This window comes from Epinephelus fuscoguttatus, linkage group LG13 (assembly GCF_011397635.1).
Source record: "Epinephelus fuscoguttatus linkage group LG13, E.fuscoguttatus.final_Chr_v1".
Classification (NCBI taxonomy): Eukaryota; Metazoa; Chordata; class Actinopteri; order Perciformes; family Serranidae; genus Epinephelus; species Epinephelus fuscoguttatus.
This window is the reverse complement of record NC_064764.1, coordinates 26,867,798-26,886,662: the sequence shown is the minus strand read 5'-3', so window position 1 is coordinate 26,886,662 and position 18,865 is coordinate 26,867,798. Positions and strand designations below refer to the sequence as shown.

Genomic DNA, 18,865 nt, shown 5'->3' with positions numbered 1-18,865 from the left:
TAGCTGAAGGTTTAAGACGAGTCAGTTCACACCTGTGTGGTCTCCTTAAGCCCACTTGTGTGTCCGCAACAGCTAATGTATCCTGGAGCCATTTCAAACGTATAGCCTTCAGACTCAGCTGGCACTGACTCAAGTGGCATCACTTGAGGACAATAAGTGCAGCTCGAACAGCTTCACACGACTTCTTTCACACATGAAGTTGAGAGTTATCCCTTTAAGGATATTAGTAACTGTTGTTAAATGACCTCGATTTTTAAATCCTCGCTGGGTATTTGACATGAATATGATGGTTAAATATGACAGGCAGAAACTGGTCAAATACTGAGTGAGACTGCTGTTAAACACTGCTCGACATATGGTCATTGTTGTAGAAGCTGTTGTAAAGACACCAACACCTGATTCACACTGGACATGGAAGAGCTGATATAAGTCATAAGCAGTAGCCTGACTGTTCACACCAGAGGCACTTTTTTTTTAGCGCCGTCAAGAGGCAGTTCTGTTCGTCTGCTCTTTTCTAATCACACAGAGCTCATGAGAGGATTCAGCGAGTGTCACCTTGAAGATGATGTCACAGCAGTTTCCTGTGGCATTGGTATGACTATCGGCTATCCACAGTCTTAAAGGAAATAGAGAAAGGTGAGGTGTAACATGGTTCAGCCTAACAGCAACACAAAAAAGGGGAAAAAAAATAATAGAAAACTGGTTCAAAGAATTTTATGTAAAAAAAAAAAAAAAAAAGTTTTAATAGAATCTTGATACAAAACTTTAATGCAAATATTTGAATTAATACTTACTGTATAGTGAAAATCAAAAGGTTACATCACTTCTCATGTGTATAGTACTGTTCACACATAATATGAAGATACGAGGTAAGACTGAAGCGCTCTACTTAGTACAAAAGTCCTCTCTGAGTTTCTTTAACAATAGGAAAGGGAGCAGTGGAGTGTGTAAACTGAGGTAAACCACATGTACCAAAGAGTATTTACTAAGACACACTATTGTAGATTAAGACAATCTTCATCTTTGACTGAAGACCAATATAGCAACAAACATGAACGTCTTGCACTGCTCAATATGTGCACAATATTCAGAAATGAAGGCTTTTCCTAAGGCAATTTCATTAATATAACAATGTTGAACAACACTGATAACAGTCAGTCTCCAAATGACCTAATTTTGGACTTCATTTACTCCTTAGCCCATCGAATCGATACTTAATGTTGTCTTTCCTACATACGATATGCAATACTGACCAAACAGTACTAGTCGCCGTCTCTGACACACGGTTAAAGTGGTTTCTATGAGAACAAGCACAACGTGCATGTTCAAGTGCAATTACTGTAGCAGATAATCATGAAATGTCAAGACCGTCTCTGATCCTACTCGCTGTGCATGTACCTAATCAAACACATGTTCGTATGATGAAGCTCAGAGTTGGTTGATACATAGACAAATGGTATCAATATAATTTGAGGTTTTCTTATGATTAATTACACAATTAACTCTTTAAATCCATACATTTCCTATACACATTAATTCCTATTCAGACAATCCCTCCAGGATGTTGCGATCCTAACAATTAAAATACAGCCAATCCCCTTTGATTCCAGCTGTTGATACTGATGCTGTTGACTGTGGGAAACACCAAATGCTCATAATAATAATAATAATAAGCTTTGAATCTGTGACAGCATCACAACCATGCAATTTTCACTTCCCCCCCAAAACCAGCTTGCGAAATCCTGGAGGGACTGTTCAGGGTCATGGTTTGGTTTTCGTCAGTAACCCTTGGACAGGACATCAGTCGACACAGGTAACTTTGTGTTTTCAGTCCACATGAATAGGCTTTTTTCACAGCACATTTTGACTTGTCATAGTAGGAAAAGAAAAGGTGTCACTAATAACATTAATGATGGCTCTGTGAATCCTGACAGTGAGCCACCATGCACAAAGCCAGGACCCTGAAACTGAATGAGCTAAACGGAATTCAGACGTTGATTTCTTTTCTCCTGTGACCTATCAAAATGTCTCCTGTGAAAAAAGTTTTTTTTCCTCATCAAATTTCTTCAGAAAGATTTCTAACATATCGAGAGTGTCTTCCCTCTCATTACCACGCTGCTGTGCAATGTGATCATCAGTCAGAATTATAACACAAGTTGTCTAAATGTAAACAACATGCAGTGTCAGAAGACAACCTTCTGCTTTGAAAACACAAATCTATCTTGTCTGAACAGAAAATCTGTGACTCCTATCACCCAAAAGACTCACAATACTGTTACCTGCTCCCTTAAAAATGTGCTTTATTGCATTAAAGGTCCTGCACAGGTGTTTTTACTGATTCTGGCCGATCAGACCTCTCCTTACATGTCATACCAAAGTATTCATTGTGGGGTCAAACTTGTAAATAGAGTTCACTTCAAAAACCGAGTTGTAATTATGATCGAAAACTCAGATTTTGGTGATAAATGTGACTTGGCATTTTAAGAGAAAGTCCTGATTTTTTATTTTTTTTAAAATTTGTGTCGTTTGAGTTACTTATCCATAGTCTGTGCAATACTTACAGTAATGTGTGCCGACACGGACGCTATGCAATCTACTGCTGTGGAAGGAACCAGCAGCTATACCGTTTTTAGCCACCTAAAAAAAGTCCCACTAAAAAACCCAATATCAGTTTAAGTGTACGGTATTTTTAGAATAATTTCACTGCTTTACCTTTCTGTTAGCCTGCTCAAACAGGGAAGCCGTTAAAAGCTTCAGTTCCCCATCTATGCTCTCCAGACTCCAGCCAGACTCCATTGACAAAAGGGTAATTTGGGCTCGCTGAACACAGGAGCAGCTGGCTGACCAGCAGCTCCTATGTTAAGCGACATTAAATCACAGTCCTTCTTAACGGAGTCTGGCACTGAGTAGATCGATTGAACTCCTTTAGCTTTAGAAAATATTCTAAATACAACGTGCACTTATACTGATATGGATTTTTTAGGGTGACTCCTCCATAGCAGTACTTTGCTTTGCTTCAGTGGCAGTTGTCCTGTCTACTTCTTTAAACTGGGTGTGTGCCAACTGACATCTACTGTATGTAATACACATTGTCTAGGGTTGCAACAGTATGAGATCTTCACTGTACGATAACCATCTCAGAAAATATCATGGTTTCTTGGTATCATGGTATTACGGAATTTATATTTTTAGTATTGTAGATAAGCAAATATACATGGTATGATAACAGTCACCTTTTGTATCACGGCATACCTTAAAACCAGGATATTGTTGTTGCAACCCTAACACTGTGGATAAGTGCCTCATACAACCCCACTTCAAAAGACCCAAACAATCCCTTTAATATCACATAAGTGTCTGAGAAACGAAAAAATATGGACGCCTCACAACAGCCGAAGCCTGTCATTCAAGGTAAATAACACCTTAAGTAATGAATATGGTGTTAAATTGTCAAGGCACAGTACTTAACTATCACAGGTCCAACTCTGCAGGCACAGTGAAGTGGAAACACCTGTGTATGTGGACCAGTATAAGCACAAACTGGCTCTTTCTCTGTACCTGAATAAGAGAGGATCAGGCTTGAAACTTACTTTTCTAATCACAATAAAAGCGAAATATTAAAGTAATCTGATAACAGTGTTATGAGTCTTTTGGAAGCTAGAATCTTCTGTATTATTTTATACTTTCAGCCTTGATGAGGCACGTTATTGCAGATTCTGAGGACATATAAAATAGAGTAAACACATCGCTACAACAATCCATCATTTAGGTTACAGTAGTTAAGGCTTCCTATTTGATTACATGAATCCATACAAAGGCTTGCAAAGACACTGGTGGTGTGCACTTGGTCCAACACAGTGGAAGGAAAAATGTGCCTCTTCCTGTTTCCTAATAATTTCAAGTATGGAGTACCCACGTGTAGAGAGATCAGACTTCATGAACTGTACCACAGACCGCTCCGGATGGTCACATATAGTGGTGTTGAGGGTGTGAGACCCTTGCAGTTCACTGATAAACTGAGTACGGTATATTTAACATGTTCGACAAATGAACAGACCTGCTGTGCTCAGGCCGGTTTTTCCTCCACGTCCTGCTCTTCGTCTTCATCATCTCTGTCATCTTTAACAATCCCTTCATCGATACTTTCAAGCCTCAGTCTCTGACCGTCCAGGTATCTGGGTCTCGGTGCTGCCCTGGTTGTAAACAGTCCCCCTGGCAGAGCCAGACCCTCCCCAAACAGGGTTAGCTTAGCGTCGCTCTCTATAGCCTTCGCCAGACAGGAAGCGAAGGTATCGAGAGATTTGTGCACCTCTGCATGGACCTGAACTGAGGATGTGTTGGTGTTTTCAGCTGAGGATAAAAACAGTTGCTATTAGACATGTTGTTGTGAAAAAATCTTGTGTTTTGTTTTGAAGCTTGATGAAACCCTCAGTGAGTAAGACGTGAACTCCCTATAATCTGTTGTGGAGCAGTGGAACTGACACATACCTTTAGCTTGCTCCACCTGGTCTTCAAAGGTGACAGAGCTCCTCCTCTTTCCAGACAGATTCCCGTGGTTCTGTGGGTATGACGAGCCATCTGTGGAGAAGTTGTCCAGCAACATCACGTCTGTGCCTGTGTCGGAAACATTCACAGACAAAAAAAGGAGGGGCAATTGAGTGCAAAATGTCAAAGTAGAAACCATCTTAATAAAGACGCAAGAAATGAGTTAGTTGATTAGACGTTTCTTTGTATTACATGACATTACTTGCCATCCTGAACTAAAACATGAGCTGTGAAACAGGAATGTGAGTCTGACTGTGACAAAGCTGTGGGAGTATGATGCAATACAGATTGTACACCTTTTACAACATCATGTTTACACATGCCATGAATCATCTATCTCCATTTTATGTTCAAGTTATGATCAATGATTGAGTTTTAAAAGCAAAGTTAACACATCTGTCAGTACAGATGCTAACATAACAACCGCTGGCTGGCTGTTAACCTAATATATCCCAGTAAAATGATGATTAGCAATTAGTTAGTTGATCACCCACCAGTTATGATTTTTTGTTTTAGGAAAATTGAAGAAAAATATTTAAATTTTGAGGTTCCGGCTTCTCAGAAGTGATAATTTGCTGTTTTCTCTGTGTTGCCTCATTGTAAATTAATATCATTGGGTTTTATAAATAATTTGAAGATGTCTCCTTGGGCTCTGAATAATTCGTAAATGTTTCACTATTTTCTGACATTTCATAGACAAAATAATTAATCAATTATTGTGAACGCAGCACAGGCAAAGCTCTTCATGAGTTCTTTTTTCCTCATCAGCAGTTTTTGGAGTTTGACATGTGGGGTAAATAACTGATCAGTCTATCCAATCACAGCTGATCAGAGTGATGGAGGAGAGGAGCAGGTGCTGCAGAGGCAAGTGAATGCAAACACTTAGACCCAGTGCAATGAACAGTTGAGCTTCACTTTCACTGTGCCTGGCCTTCCTCTCGCGCCCTGTGCTCTAAGAGTGTGGTTCACTTATTAACCGAACAGCTATAAATGTTCCAACAGCACTGCTAATGAACGGTCCAGCTCCAAAAATATAAAATCAATACATGGCGGCAGATGTTATCATGACAGGCCGCTGCAAATAAATCAATGTGTGGAAATCTTGAGATGCCTTTCTGACATAAGGAAAACATCTGGAGATTAGCTGTGTCCCAGATCCATACTGCATACTAACTCTGATCAGGGTTGGAAATGAACTGTTTTTGTCCACCTAGCGCCGTGACTGCCAAATTCCAAAATCTACCAGCTACTCTATAGATTACTTTTGGTTTTTGGCTCTTTCCAATCCTGAGTATGTTGTGTGCTCACAGTGGAAAAGTGATGAAATAATGTACACTCAAAACACTCAGTACGCAGACTAAAAATATTTGTTTTTTTAGTGTGTTCTTGATGGACACTTTTCTGTGTTTCTTCCCATTCCTTCTGTTTCCTGTTTGCAACACTTACATGAGTCCTGAGTGAAACTGAAGCCAGTATCTCCTGTGCTGCTCCCTGGGGCCAGCAGATGCCCTCCACCAGCCAGCATGGCTGTCAGGTGGGGACATACCCAAATCTGAAAGAACACAAGCAACATCATCCAACACAACACATGAAATCACAACAACACAGGAATGTAAATCTAAACAGGCTGTATATACTGTTCATAGACATGTGTACACGCTGCACCAGCACCCAACCTTTCACTGTTATATATAAATGTATGTTCACTGTTTACAGAAACAGTCTAATACAGACATTGTACCTACTTGTCTGTACATAATAGTTATGTTTTCTTTTATTTGTTCAGCTCTGTTGTCCTTGTTTTGGCTGTATGTCTATGTGTATCTTCCTGAACATTGTTCTTTTCATATACTATCGCAAGTAATAAATAAATATACAGGCTGATGTCAACCTTCCTTTGAACTGATTTGCACGACAGAGTCCCTGCTGCTCTCCCACCTGTGATTCTGTTGGAGATGCTGAAGAGGCGGGACGTCCTTTGCCGCGTGGCAAACGACTCTCTATAGTAGCGATCTCCGAAACACATCCCCAGCAGCTCCTTCCTCACCGTCTTATTCCACAGACCATAGATGAGAGGGTGACACACGCGCTGCAGAAAGACAGCCATGCTACCAAAGTCTCAGTCCCTGAGACACACTCCCTTGTCCCCACAAAGCCTCCGTGCACCACCCCAACATACAGGTCATGAGGAAGGTGCCGATCACCACTAAGATGGTTACAAAGGCCTTGCACTGGCTCCCTGCGTACACCAGGCTCCGCCGGCTACCATTAGAGGAAGTCGAGGTGCTTGAGTTTTTGCGTCCATTCCTCTGAGCTCCAGTGGAGTCATCCTGGGCCACGACAACTGTCCCACAGTGTACTTTCCTGGCTTTCATACGGGCAACGCGGAAAATTACACCGTAACAAGCCAGCATGATGAACAAGGGGGGGAGGATGCACCAGGTGACCCAGAAGGCGGTGTAGCTCGGCTCTCTGTGCCAAGATGCAACACAGGTCCACTTGAAGCAGTCAAACTCAAAGGAGGACCAGCCGAAAAGAGGAGGCAGACTGCCCACCAGGGAGTGCAGCCACACATAGGCGATGACAACCACCGCCCGGTTTCCTGTGATCTTCATGGGGTAGATCATTGGGTAAAGCACTGCGTAGTACCTGTAGGAACAAGAGAGGAGGGAACACAGTGAGGAAACTTTTCTAAAGCGATCCCTCTGGTCCCAGTAACACAGAGACTGCTCAGATTTCAGTGAGTGATACAGAAGCTAAAAGCGGCACTTTCCCACCCAACAATGCTGTGAAGTGTTTACTGAAAGCTGCAAACACAACAGAAAATGAGAGGCTTGGCAGGGGAACAAAAACATGTACTGTAATCACAAATTCCCAAAGGTGCTGAGGGTAATTAGGACAGCAGTGAGAACAGTGAGGATTGTGTGCTGCAGAGCAAATTTACACTAGATCTTAGTAAATACATTTGTGATTCCTGACATCAGGAAAAACACTGTAATTATAACAGAGTGATTTTCAGTGGTAATTCTATACAACCTGAAGTGCAGCTATGAAAAAATCCCTTTTACTTTGTGTGTTTATCTGAAGAGACTCTGCCCTCGGGCTACATTTTCTTCTTATTTTTATATGTTCAGGACATTAATGGGCTGCAAACTTTGAGCAGAGGCGTGTAGCCCCCAGCCAATGACAGCTCACAGGTGATGTCAGGAATTTATAAAAAAGGTATCGACCCAGTAGGAGCGGCACACATACCACAGGAAGCTACAAAGGTCGCAGATACAGTGCCAGAAACACAAATATAGTGAGGTGAAACACTACGTGGACAAAACTCGTTCCAAAACAGGAGTGAGTCTGGGGTTGACTGAAACTTTAACTGGCGAGCACTGAAGGAGAGGGTTGAACAAAGACAGACATGGAGTCGGCCTGTTTTCTGTTGGACTGGTAGATACAGGCGGTTAACTTAGTTAACTTGTATCTTGCTGTGTAAGTACAGGAGGTGTTAGAAGGTGGGGCCAAGTTTAAATGTTGTGTTTACAAACAGCACAGGACAATTCCTACTAAGTATATAAACGCAGTTTAAAAATTTCCCAGAGTCCATGGGGACATCATTAGATCTCATTTTGTGGAACCGATGATCCAAAACTCATAGACATCAAATTTACAGTGATATAAAACTAAAACATGCTGGAACCAGGTTATGTTTGGGAGGCCTATTTCTGCTAATAAATGACTTAAAGCTGCAGTTGGTAACTTTGATGAAAGTAACCTTGTCATATTTGCCGAAACTGTCACTGTATTCTTAAAGACATACATGAGACAGATGATCTATTAGAAAAAAATCATAGAAAAAAGTTCACAAGCTGTGACTGACATGGCTGACAGCCATGAGACTCCTCGGCTCTGATTAGTTGTTTTCGTTCATGTGGGGCTGATGCCATTGGTGTGTTATGAGGAGGAGGAGGAGGAGGAGGAGGAGGAGGAGGAGGAGGAACATGACTTTTGAATTTCATATTACAGATACCAAGAGACAGATTTCTTTGATAGCCCACGTTAAGATATATGTACATTTCCTTTTTTTCCATCTGACAAAGTGAGCCCGTCTTCCCATGTATCACTGTCTAATTTGATCTTAACACAAAACCACCACAAATAATATTGCATAAATAAAACAAAGTCTAACATAATCTAAAAACTGAATGTATATTCAAAGAATAAGCAAAGAAAAAGAGGTCACAGTCTGTGCCTTAAAAATGGTAGATGTGTACTTCAGTATGCTAGATTATCTATATCTGTGCAGGCTGATTTATTTATGAATCAGTTTCTTATTTTCTAAAAATAGGAATCAATGGAAATAATCCCTGCAGATGAATGGTGCATTCATGTCGGTCCACATTTAAAGTTACTTTGAGTGAGCCTGTCTAATGCTTGTCACTTGAGCTGGGAAAATCTCCAGAAAAATACCACAAGCTAAGTGTGTGGTTAACCAATCTTATTTACAAGGCTGCATACTGACCTTAAAGGAAACACACCAAAGTAAAAGTAAGGACATCTAATGTTTAATAAAAAATAAATACAATTGTGCTAATTCTTTTTAAAAAAGGGACAGAACTGCTGCAAGAATATAAAGAAACTCAATATTTACCAACTTCTATTAAATGCTTTATATGGTTACTGTTGTCACTCAGTAAGGTATATTATCACCGTATGAGGAGTGATGCTGAACGTAATGTATCTCATACAGAATTATGTCCCTAAACATGTCTGGGAAGGAATTTTCTAGGCATTCTCCAGTAAACTAAATGCAAACTCAAGTCAATCTTCTAACTAAAATGTTTGCTTTTACATCTTATTACAATTAAAATTGTTGGCAGGTTTTCTTGCCGATTTTGTGTTTCTCACTCTGTATGTGGGATTCTACCACCGTGCTGAGTCCTTTGACCCGTCTGATATCGCTTATCTTAAATTGCCTCTCAGGGACATTATTGTTTATCTTACTTTACCATAAGAAACATATTGCATAAAATACCCTAAGCTGCCATGTACCGGTGTCACACATGCTGCGAAATCTTGGCAATATAGCCAATTTTGGTTGAATGTGCACTTTCTTATAGTGTCCAGGAGAGTGACAGCTAGCTAGCGGACAGTGGCTCTGCTCTGAGCATCATGACCAGAAACAAAATATGAGTGTTGCTGTTTCATCTATCCAGAGCGGTGTGATTTTAAGGTGAGACATACAGTACATTATGTTTTTTTGTTGTTTTTTTTAAATGTTACCAATGTTATTTTGAGAGTTTAAAAAGCAATGTCAGAAAAAACATGATTAAAAAAAATCCCTCTTTCCATGTCTTAGCGTTTTTAAGACTTATTTAAGATGGATTATTCGGGACATTTAAATAACAATTAAGGTCTTATCTTTAAATTAATATATTCAATACCTTTTAAGACTTTTTATGGATCCATGGGAACCCTGAAAATACTCAAATTACTCCACTGACAGCAAATACTGCACAACATTTATGAAAGCAGTGCTGTCACTCTTTGAACTGCACTTTTTCTGGCTCATGACTTATCAAATTACGATAGAACAAATGTGTTCAATCTAATAACTCAAGCATTCCTTCTCAGCAATGCCCAGCCTAACAGACTTTTCAACATGTGGGAGCTGCACAGTACAAGCACAACCACTGGCCAGTAAGCAGCCGCAGAGGTCATGGTGTCTAAGTGCCTTGATCAAGAGCACATGAACACATTATGGTAACAAGCCTGCATTTGTAACCATTAAGCCGCTACTTTGCATGCATAAAAACAGCCAAATATGTCAATATGTCACGTCCTTTGTAGTGATGAACCAACAGAAAATTATTATTATCATCCATAACTAACCTGTCAATGGCAATAGCACCAAGGGTGAGCATGCTGGCAGAGCTGATGAGCAGGTAGAGCAGGGCAGTGAAGTTACACCACACCACCCCAAACACCCATTCCCTCTTTGCCGAGCTCACGGCCACAAACGGCAACACCAGCACGGACAGCAGCAGGTTGGACAGGGTCAGGCTGAACACAAACTTGTTGCTGGGCGTGAGCAGGTAAGGCCTGCGATACAGGGTCACCACTATCAGGAGGTTTCCAAGGCAGGCGAGGAGCGTGATGGTCACAATGGAGACCGACTCCAGGGGCCAGGCCCTCACCATTCCCGCTGTGGTGCAGTTCCTACTGATGTTCATGGTGAGAGGCTGGGCCACCAGACAGGTGAAGGAATGGTTGGAGACTGTAAATGGAAAGACATGATTAGAAATGTTAGCATTACGAAAGCTAGTAAAATCCAGAGAATGTTTGGCATTTTTGCTTGATAATTGAATCACATGATTAATCACACTGCACGTTGCATTAATGCCTTCATCTCTTTCTATGTGTTACTTTAACACAGATCTCGTGGAGAGTTATCTCTCTACATTGCACACATTCGTTTCACACTTCATGCTGCACATTCCTTGGACAATATCATGCACATTTCTGCATACGTAACTACAAGGGCTGCAACTAACACTTATATTAATTCTAATATTTCCATCCTCAACTAATCAGTCGATTATTTTCTCAATTAATTGACTAGTTGTTTGGTCTATTAATGTCAGAAAATTGTGAAAATGTTGATCAGTGTTTCTTAAAGCCCGAGATAGCGTCCTCAAATGTCTTGTTTTGTCCACAACCCAAAGATATTCAGTTATAGAGGTGCAAAGAAACCTGAAAAAAATCATATTTGAGAAGTAGTTGGTGATAAATTTAATGGCTGACAACCAATCAATTAATTGTAGCTCTAATAACTACCACTTCTAAAAACTGCTCAGCGCTTTCATTTTTACTCAGATATACTGTATGCTTTTATAGTATTTTCTCATATTTTTATCATAATTTTTAAACTATTTTGTATTTATGTCTCTTGATTCTTTTAAATACTTGCTTTTATTGTTAATTTCTTTTTCTCTCAGTATGTTTAAATTATGCACCAATACTCTAAAGCAAATCTCCTGTATGTGAAAATCTTCTTGGCAAAAAACTGGATTCAGATTTTGAATCAATTATCAAAACTTTTGCCAATTACTCTTCTGTCATTTCAGCTCTAATGCAGTTTAAGGGCAGATTGATATGAGACATCTGCACTGCACAACCCTATTGCTATTGTGTAACTGTGGTAAACATCAAGGCAGACTTTAAATTCATAGCGATGACTAAAGCACCCCAAACAAGTCACAAGAGCCCACTTTTTAATTTTCAACAGAATCAGAAATACTTTATTATTATGATTCAATACAGTTGCTCTGATGTAAAGAATAGAAGATTATAAGAAGTAAGAATAAGAGTATAAGAATAAAAGTCTGAAAATATACAGCAATAAAATAGAAATGAAACTAGTACTTAAGATATAAAAATTGAAATATTAAAAATAAAATGAGTCATCACTATGCTGAGGCTGTAAGTGTGAAAATGTAACTACAATAAATAAGTAAAATAAAACAACAACAGAATCATACTCCATGGAAATAAGCTGAAACCAGTGGCTGCCAGAACATTGTCTAGTTAATGTCACATTTATCTAAGAGTTGTAGTTAATTTGCAGATTGGATTTTACACACAAAACATATCATTATATAATAAAAATACTAATTATTTGCAGATTGAACTATCCAACAGCGCATAAAAGTTGCCAACAGCAGCTCCAAGGCAACCAGTTACAACATTAGAAAGTTTTTTTTTACACATTTAAGCAATGTAAAATAAAATAAAAAGCATAATATAGCAATGACAGCAGCAGATAACACTTGTGTAATGTTGCTTATGATGAATTTGAATGCAGCCTTGCATTGCTGTGTTGGTATTTTTACACAAAGCAAGGTTGGGAATTCTACTGGCTTTACATTGTACCATCCTCAGGAAAGGTAAGCGCAAGATGAAGACATGTAACTGTTAACTGAGCCATTATAAACAAACTTTAGCACCAAACTTTAAAGTGTAGCGACTAAAATATGACTAATACATCGACTATATTCAAAGTTAACGTTTAAGCTAAACAAAGTAATGGAAATGAACGTTAAAATTCAAACCAACGGTCTTCTCTCAGCCGTTACCTTCGTCTGTTAACACTATTTTTCACCACAAAAAAGCAGATTTGTTACCGCATCTCACCGTAGCGTTACTCGGTAAACTTTTAGGAGTTAAAAAGACAATAAATATAAACTTTAACGCAAAAACCGGCTACATTTTAGCTTTCTGTACAGCTCAATACCGACAAACTTTGTCAACGGCGCTGTTACGTTACTACTTCTAGCTCGAGAGCTGTAACGCTAGCTAACACAACTACCGTTAGTTAGCCTAGGTTAGCTTAAACTTTCTCCCATTGTCCCCCCAACATCTCCCTCTTTACCTGCTTCGGCTCGGCGCTGTGGCTCCACATTTTCCCCCCGTCAAAGGCCAACCGTCCATCCTACTCGTCCGTGTCCACACTATAACCCAGTAACAGGGGGCTGAGTCTGAATAAAGTGTCTCAAAAGCCCCCCGACATTGTGAAGTTTGATAACGTTTGTCTCTCAGACGGCCAGCTGCGGCTGCAATGGCGTCCTCCTCCCACCTCAGCTTCAACTCCCTCTCCTCGCAGACTCCTGCAGTGTGTGGGTGGTCCCCGGGGTGGGAATCGCCTTGTGTTCATGTCGCAGTTAGCGTTATTTCTCCATGGCGAGTAGCTTGTTGTGACAATGTACGTACGTTTTACTCATAATTACACTGCTGAAAACATTAACAGTACATTTATTCAGCTCCAGATGCAACATGTAGTCAGTGGAGACGTTTGCATTCATGTGTACAACAATCAGTGTACGCATGTGTATCTCTTCAGCAACAGGCTGGCGGTGTTTATGAATGAAGCGCTACGTAGCATCGTATTTATCCGGCTGGACCACCCACATGGATCAAAGCTTCCCGCACAACAACAAAACGTCATCACGTTATCTTACGTTATCCAATCAGAGAGGCGGGACGTTACCGACTCTTCCACCAGAGGGCGCACTCTGCCTGAATATCACAACCGCTGGGCTGAGCTCCACAGGAGGCAGGCAATTATTATATTCTTTCCCAGGTATTTTTTATCGAGCAAAAGATGATATTACATATATCATGTTGCAATGCCAGCCCTCATTTAATTTTACAGAAAATAACATAAGAATAATAAGCTCACAGATGCAGGAAAACATGAGCATGAACATGTAAACAGGACAAAACATATGTGGATTAAATGCACATAAAGTAAATACAGGAGGGAAAAATAATAAAAAATTAACAACAGGGAAACTAAGTCTAAATACAGAACTTGCTTAACTCCTTCTATTCCCTTATCCATTACCCTTGTCTCACTCCATAACTCATACTATTGTAGAAGAGTGGGTTACAACTCAGGAAGTGTACTTTGTGCAAGGTGTGATTTGAGAGGGTGCCAGATTGTGATATATTGTGGGATTCTGCCCTTTAAAACATATTTTATATTCTGAATGCAAGCAATACCGTTTTAGATGTATTCTGATGTAAACTGAACAATACAAAAACTCATAAGTAGTATTATAAAAGTGAAGAGCATGATGTCAAAGGCACATTTGTATACATTCAGACTTAAAAAGGATATAAAATCCTCTTAACTGGATTAATCTGACAACACAATTTTCTTTTGCTTTAAGACTATAACATGTCATCACTCTTATCACCACATAAGGCAATATAAATAAGAAAAAAATCAGACAGGTAGGTTTCACCAGTTTTTTTTTCTCTCTTTTCTTTCAGTGGTTCAGGGTGCCCATGCCATGCAATTGGAATCTCGTGTGATGTAAACAAGGATTTGGGCTGTAAAGCTGGATTTATACTTGTGCATTTACTGGGCTTAGGCATAGTGACCAATGGGCATTTCCTTAAAAATGTAACTTCATGTTGGAGTTACAGTGGCTGTGTTAATGCCATGTAGAGACTGCAAGGAGTCAGCTAGGACCAACCGCATTTTCTCCTTCAAATTTTCAATGCTGGTGGAGATCGTGGAGAAGTCACGACAACATTATGCAAGTAGAGGAAAAGCTCAGTAATCTTTTTCCTTGTCAGTAACACATGTCAAACACATTTCCACTGTAAAACTCACACACGTTGTAATCTTGGCCCCTTATCACATTAAAAGTAGAATGTAAACAGATTATTTTGACCTATAACTGAACAGCTGAACAAAGCAAACAATGATATCCATGCTCTAAAACATAAAGTGACTTAAACAATGTAAACACTATTATTTTGGGGTAACCCATGTAGCGTTGTGATGGTGCTATCAATAAGTAAAATCTGACATTAAACTTTACAGAGGCAGCTACATCAGGACTGTCATACATCATGACAGATGAGCAAAACTCCACCTTGGAGCTGAAGTTAAAACTTGAGCATAGGCATCTGTGGAGTGTAGTCAGTCAGAAGAGACACCATCAGACCCTGAGAGACAAGACAGGTGTGATTAACAGTAGATGGAGAATCAGACTGAAGAATTTTGACAGGATTGAATGAAACCCACACTAGTATAAAACCATACATCAGATAATATCAGGTTACTCACCATGATTGTCCACTTTCTGTTCTCTGCCTCGGGGAAGACGAGGGAGCGGGATGAATAGAATACCTCGTCATCTACCTCCTCCATGTTCCGAGGAGACAATGCAGGAAGGTCCAGTCTGGTTTGGACACACTTCCTGTCTGTAGTGGACCAGAGACAAAACATGGAGTTAAAGTAACCCTTTAACTCATACAATACAATACTTAATTTTTAGAACCTACACAGAAAAAACATTCAGCTTGGTCATATTTCACTTTTTACAGTAAACAATAAACTTGCCCTTAAAGTTGGGGTAAGAGTAAAGATATGGATACAAAAATAGACAAAATTAAGTGGGATATTTTTCAGGGACAGCTGGAAAGGTCATCTTCTTCACATAGTCAAAGAACTAATTTTCACACCTAACTGGGTGAATTAATGGTTCATTTTGACTAAATCAGAGTTGGTGATTGCTGGAACAGTGTAAAGATGAACCAAGATGGTTTTTGTGAGTTTTATTGTATTTCGTTGACTCTCAATAAAGTGAGTTTTATGATGATAAAATTACTGTTTATTTAAATGGACTCTGGTAGCTTTGGCGATGCTGATTTTGGGGTAGTTTCTGGTTAAAAAAATAACAGGATCTTACACTTAAACAAAATGTTATGTCTGTGGGGATCCTTTCCATAATGTGGTCAGATACTTGTAATAACAATCTGAGCCTGTCAGTGGCAGAAACAAGCACTTTTAGTGGACGTTGTGAGTGGCTGCATTTCAGCCTGTTTCACCACTGCTGGCTGTAGCTCTTGGCCAATTTTGAAAAATGTTTTTTCGATCAGTCACTTAGACACAAAACATAGGAAAAAAAGGTCCAGGTTGAAGAATATATAAATATCCCTTTTCAACCCCCATCAACTCAGTGACATTACACTTTTGCTCCTTTGCAAAATATTTAATTGCCAGGCATAAAGGCATAATTTTATTGACTCAAATAATTACTGAAATCATTTTCAGAACATGATATCAATTATATAATCATTTTCTGTGCAAGAGTTTTATTGAATGCTTACTAGCTAATTTAAAACCAGATGAAGGCCGTAATAAGTGTTAGATTAGTTTACCACACAAACAATTAGTAGAAGATTAAAACCGACTGCTTTGTGAGCAGGCAGTCAGGCAGAGTGTGTTTTATACTCATTTGCTGACTGTCAAAAGTGTGTAAAGCTGTAAAGAGGGGATAATTTGGAAACAGGCACTGACTGAAATATCAATAAGATACCAAATCAAACATAATGCAAAAACTATAAACAGCTTAATATGACAATGTTTTTTTATGTACCTGCATTGTAATCTGGTAACCTTTAAAGTCTTTAAGTCTCTTTGTCTTCTGTTCTTCCTGTCCCATGCCGACCCAGGTGTCGGTAACCAAAACATCACTGCCGGTTGCAGCCTCCCTCGGGTCAGAGGTCAGAACAAGCTGGGTACCATGCTGAGACAAAATGTAACATTACAAATTAACATGATGACATGAGGTCTGTTTATAATAATGACACATAAAGAGGAAGACCTCACCTCTCTGGAGAGTCTTTGTGCCTCTTGAAGAACACTCCTGTCTGGCTCATACCCCTGAGAATGAAGATACAGTTTTAGCTTTGGTAGGATTATTGATGTACATTACAAAGCGACGAAGAGGAAGTGCATTAAAAGAGAGGCCACGTGCACTGAAGAGCATAAAACCAGGCAAACCTTTGGGGTAGCAATCTTAAGATGAACTCCCAATTTAGCTGCACACATCATAAAGGAGTGCAGGACGTTGTTCCCATCTCCAATCCAGCTCACTGTTAGTCCACTGAGGACCCATAATGCTCCTGAATGGCAGTAATTTAGAAAACACTATGTCATTATCATTTACTGGATGAAAACTGCAGTATGTTGCAGGAGTTGGGAGTACCTGTAAAGTAAGGAAGTCAGCCAGAATCTGGATTGGGTGGTAGAGGTCAGACAGACCGTTGATGATGGGGATGGAGGCCTCCTTATCCAGCTCCTCCAGCATGGAGTGGCTGTACGCGAGCCAAGACAATATCGCAGAGACCTGAGAGAACCCTGTGGGAGGAGTTGAGAGATTACTGATTGGGACATGAACCCAGGGGGCTGAGGGTCATATGCTGGGCCACAAACACTCGTCTCTCTCTTTAGTAATCAGCAGCAGCAGTAAACAACACGAGATGATGGTTACAACCTTGAAAAACTCACCAGTATTACAATATGTGAAGTTACACTGAAAAATACCATGCTCATTAAGATTTACCTGAATATTCAAATACACAGCCTACATCTATCAACTGACTGACATTCATTTCATTTTATGTCTATGAGTGAAAACATAATTATTAGACTCACCTTGCAGTGTCTGTGCTGCTCTCATTGACGCCCAGGTGGATGTCCTGAGAGGTGAGGAAACAGGGGTGTCCGCCAAGCAAAGCAAAACCTGGATACGATAGGATATTAAAGGAACACTTTGACCCGTAAATGACCATTTGTTTAGCAGTTACTCAGCATGTGTTACTTTGAATTCATAAACAAACTTTTTGTTTTTCTCGCATGAGTCTAAAAACATCCATTTACAAACTCTCACACAACTCCTGCAGTGCAGTCTAAGTCTCATTTATCCAGTTGTATCCTCAGTACTTCCCAAACAGGCAGCCCTTTCTGATAAATAATTGAGCTGAAACTCAGTGAAACTTATGTATGCTCTCTTTAAAGCCAGACTCCACTGACCAAAATGGTAATTTCACCTGATCAAACACAGGAGGTGGTGGTCTACCACTGCCTCCATCAGTTTGTTTGTTTGTCTTATTGTATGACTTTGGTGAATCTGAACTAGCCCTTTACAACAGTGGTTCTCAAATGGTGTGTGATAACCTTCAATTTCTATGATGGCCAAATGGTGTTTAAGGGGAGCAGTACAGGGAAAAAGAGGAGTGGAAATAGTCACGGACTGTTTTGTTCCAGGGGTGCAGTGAAAGTCACCTTTCAGCAATTCTTTTGTGTCCACATGAACAATGACTTTTACACCACTGAACACACTGATGAACACACTCACCCAGTGAACAGTGTGAGATGATACACTGATGTTAGACTGTTCTCATTAATGCAATTTAATCTTTTCTTTAATGTATAATTATTATGTATATAATTAACATTTTTATAGAGGTACATTTGTATGTATATGCACATGTATTTTCCTTTTCCTTTCTTTTATTCTATTGTGACATGGCAATAGAAATAGAAATGTTTATGCATCTTACATATTGCAACTGCTCTGTAAATTGAGCGAACAAATCTTCACAAGAAAAAAAAGATAGTTCTGTAATTTAAAGTATACACTACACACTTAAAAACTGCCCTGTGACTTTATAATATTTACCCACCTCCTGTAATCTGCTATTCACTATATTGTTAAACTGAAGCACATGTGCAAACACCAATACAGATACTTAAATACAAAATGGACACCTGTCTCTGTGGACATTCTTGTTCTGGTGCTCCTCTTCTCAAATATCATAGCAATAGACTTTCCTTGCAGAAGAGGAAGAGACTGAAATAGAAATCACAGATTCCTTTAAAAAATTGCCCATACTGAAGCTGCAGAGTAAAACTGAGGATATTCATGTCATGCACACTGCAGCTGACATTAGTTTGCTATTGTTACTA

The 18,865-nt window shown here is 39.6% G+C and overlaps 1 protein-coding gene and 1 pseudogene across 1 annotated transcript in view; both read right to left on the bottom strand.

Moving 5' to 3' along the window:
* Positions 1-24: 24 nt before the first annotated feature.
* LOC125899921 (G-protein coupled receptor 161-like) lies at positions 25-13,249 on the bottom strand (annotated as a pseudogene).
* Positions 13,250-13,711: 462 nt separating this feature from the next.
* Positions 13,712-18,865, bottom strand: part of otc (ornithine transcarbamylase) — a 52,833-nt gene continuing 47,679 nt past the window's right edge. Inside the window, 11 exon segments of the mRNA XM_049594558.1 lie at positions 13,712-15,054; positions 15,176-15,270; positions 15,273-15,312; positions 16,491-16,640; positions 16,724-16,777; positions 16,898-17,007; positions 17,010-17,019; positions 17,103-17,217; positions 17,219-17,254; positions 17,552-17,639; positions 18,668-18,749. Coding sequence (XP_049450515.1) covers positions 14,995-15,054; positions 15,176-15,270; positions 15,273-15,312; positions 16,491-16,640; positions 16,724-16,777; positions 16,898-17,007; positions 17,010-17,019; positions 17,103-17,217; positions 17,219-17,254; positions 17,552-17,639; positions 18,668-18,749 — 840 coding nt within the window. The 3' untranslated portion in view covers positions 13,712-14,994.